This window comes from Aplysia californica, unplaced genomic scaffold, assembly GCF_000002075.1.
Source record: "Aplysia californica isolate F4 #8 unplaced genomic scaffold, AplCal3.0 scaffold00467, whole genome shotgun sequence".
NCBI lineage: Eukaryota > Metazoa > Mollusca > Gastropoda > Aplysiida > Aplysiidae > Aplysia > Aplysia californica.
In genome coordinates this window covers 377,229-379,256 of record NW_004797737.1, presented here as the reverse complement: position 1 = coordinate 379,256, position 2,028 = coordinate 377,229, and the positions used below count along the sequence as shown (strand labels likewise).

At 43.5% G+C, this 2,028-nt stretch overlaps 1 protein-coding gene across 1 annotated transcript in view; it reads right to left on the bottom strand.

Moving 5' to 3' along the window:
• LOC106012698 (adenylate cyclase, germination specific) overlaps positions 1–2,028 on the bottom strand; it is a 73,122-nt gene that overhangs the window by 50,736 nt on the left and 20,358 nt on the right. The window contains exons 3-4 of the mRNA XM_035971590.1: positions 610–708; positions 137–268 (exon numbers count right to left, since the gene is read on the bottom strand). Of these exons, the coding sequence (XP_035827483.1) occupies positions 137–268; positions 610–708 (231 nt within the window). The remainder of the gene's footprint in view (positions 1–136; positions 269–609; positions 709–2,028) is intronic.

The window sequence follows — 2,028 nt, the reverse complement described above, 5'->3', positions numbered from 1 at the left end:
GATAGTGAGAAAGAGTGGATGTGTTGGTTTGTGTGTGTGCAGGTGTTTGTGTGCGTGTGTGTTTGTGTGTGTGTATGTGTGTGTGTGTGTGTGTGTGTGTTTGTGTGTGTGTGTTTGTTCGTTTGTGTGTCCATACCTTAGTCCCGTTCCTTAAGGGCACTCCGCTCGCCACCATGTAAGCATCCCCGATTGTTTCGACTTTATACACATCGTAAGTGCCGATTCGGTTGTCGAAAGTCGAATAGAGCGAGTTGAGGAGATCCACCACCTGCGAAAAAGAAAAATTAGGTACTAGTTGCGTTAATGGTAAAAGAAATCAAAGAATTACGTTCTTATGTTCATTACCGATTGGTAACAACAGCAGCAGCAATAACAAAAATAACACCACCACCACCACCACCACCACCATCAGCACACTACCGAAAACAGCAACATAATTTATCAGTGACAAACACAACAACAGCAGCAACGAAAACAACAACAACACCATCACCACCACACCACCACCACTACCAACAACAACAACAACAACAACAACATCACCACAATAACAACATCACCACCACCACCACCACCACAACAACAACAATAACATCACCACCCCCTCACCTGCATGGGCGTACACTTGGAAGAGATGGTAGTGAAGCTCACAATGTCGGAGAAGTAGATGCTGACACTCTCGTACCACTCCACCACCACCACCACCACCACCACCCCCACAACAACAACAACAACAACAACAACAACACCACAACAACAACAACAGCAACAACAACAACACCACCACCACCATCAGAACGACAACAACAACAACATCACCACCCCCTCATCTGCATGGACGTACACTTAGAAGAGATGGTAGTGAAGCTCACAATGTCAGAAAAGTAGATGCTCACACTCTCGTAACACTCCACCTCCACCACCACCACCACCACCACCACCACCACCACCAACAACAACAACAACAACAACAACAACAACACCACCACAACAACAACAACAACAACAACACCACGCGGGATTGGGAGGGGGTGTCTCCCTCTAAATTATATCTCTCTGTTATCCCACTGTCTCTCTCTTTCTCTCTCTGTTTATATCAATGTATCTATCGAGATATGTCTCTCTCTAACTTTCTCTCTTTTTGTTTATCAATGTATCTATCAAGAACTGTCTCTCTCTTTCTCTCTCTGTTTATATTAATCAATGTATCTAAAGAGATCTGTCTGTCTCTCTCTCCTTCTCTCTTTTTCTGTATCAATGTGTCTATCGAGATCTGTCTGTCTGTCTCTCTTTCTCTCTTTTTCTTTATCAATATATTTATCGAGATCTGTCTCTCTCTTTCTCTCTCTGTTTAGATCGATGTATCTATCGAGATCTGTCTCTATCTTTCTCTCTCTGTTTAGATCAAAGTATCTATCGAGATCTAACTCTCTTTACCTGCCTCTTGCACTCTCGTCACTCTCTTTTCTCTCTCTTCCTTCCCCCTCCCTTTCCTCTCTGCCTCTCTCTTTTTCTCTGTCCTTCTTTCTCTCTCCCTTTTTGACTCTGCGTCTCCCTCTCGTTCTCTCTCTCTCTGTGTCTCTCTCTATTTAGCGCTCTGGCTCTTTCTCTCTTCGCGAAACTATCGTAAGTTTATAATTACTTTTATGGGTCTGTGTTGTGTATAATTAGTCGGGGAGCTCTCGAGGCCTGGAGGTTAAGGTGTTCGCCTCTCATTCAAAGTTCCCAGGTTCGAATCTGTGTAGCGACCGAAAATTCTCTCTCTGTCTATATCAACCTGTCTATCGAGATGTAACTCTCTCTGTGTCGTGTATTTTTCGTCGACTGGGTACATGTGTGGATGTAAAATACAGAATAGATTATGACATACACCTGCACATGTGTGTGTGTGTGTGTGTGTGCGTGCCTTTTTTGTTGCTTTGTTTGTTGTTTTTATGTAGGTGTTTTACGCCTCAATCGACATAATTTAGATCAAGGTATTTTGTGAATGTGTGCGAGCGTATGTGTGTGTGTGTGTGTGTGTGTGTG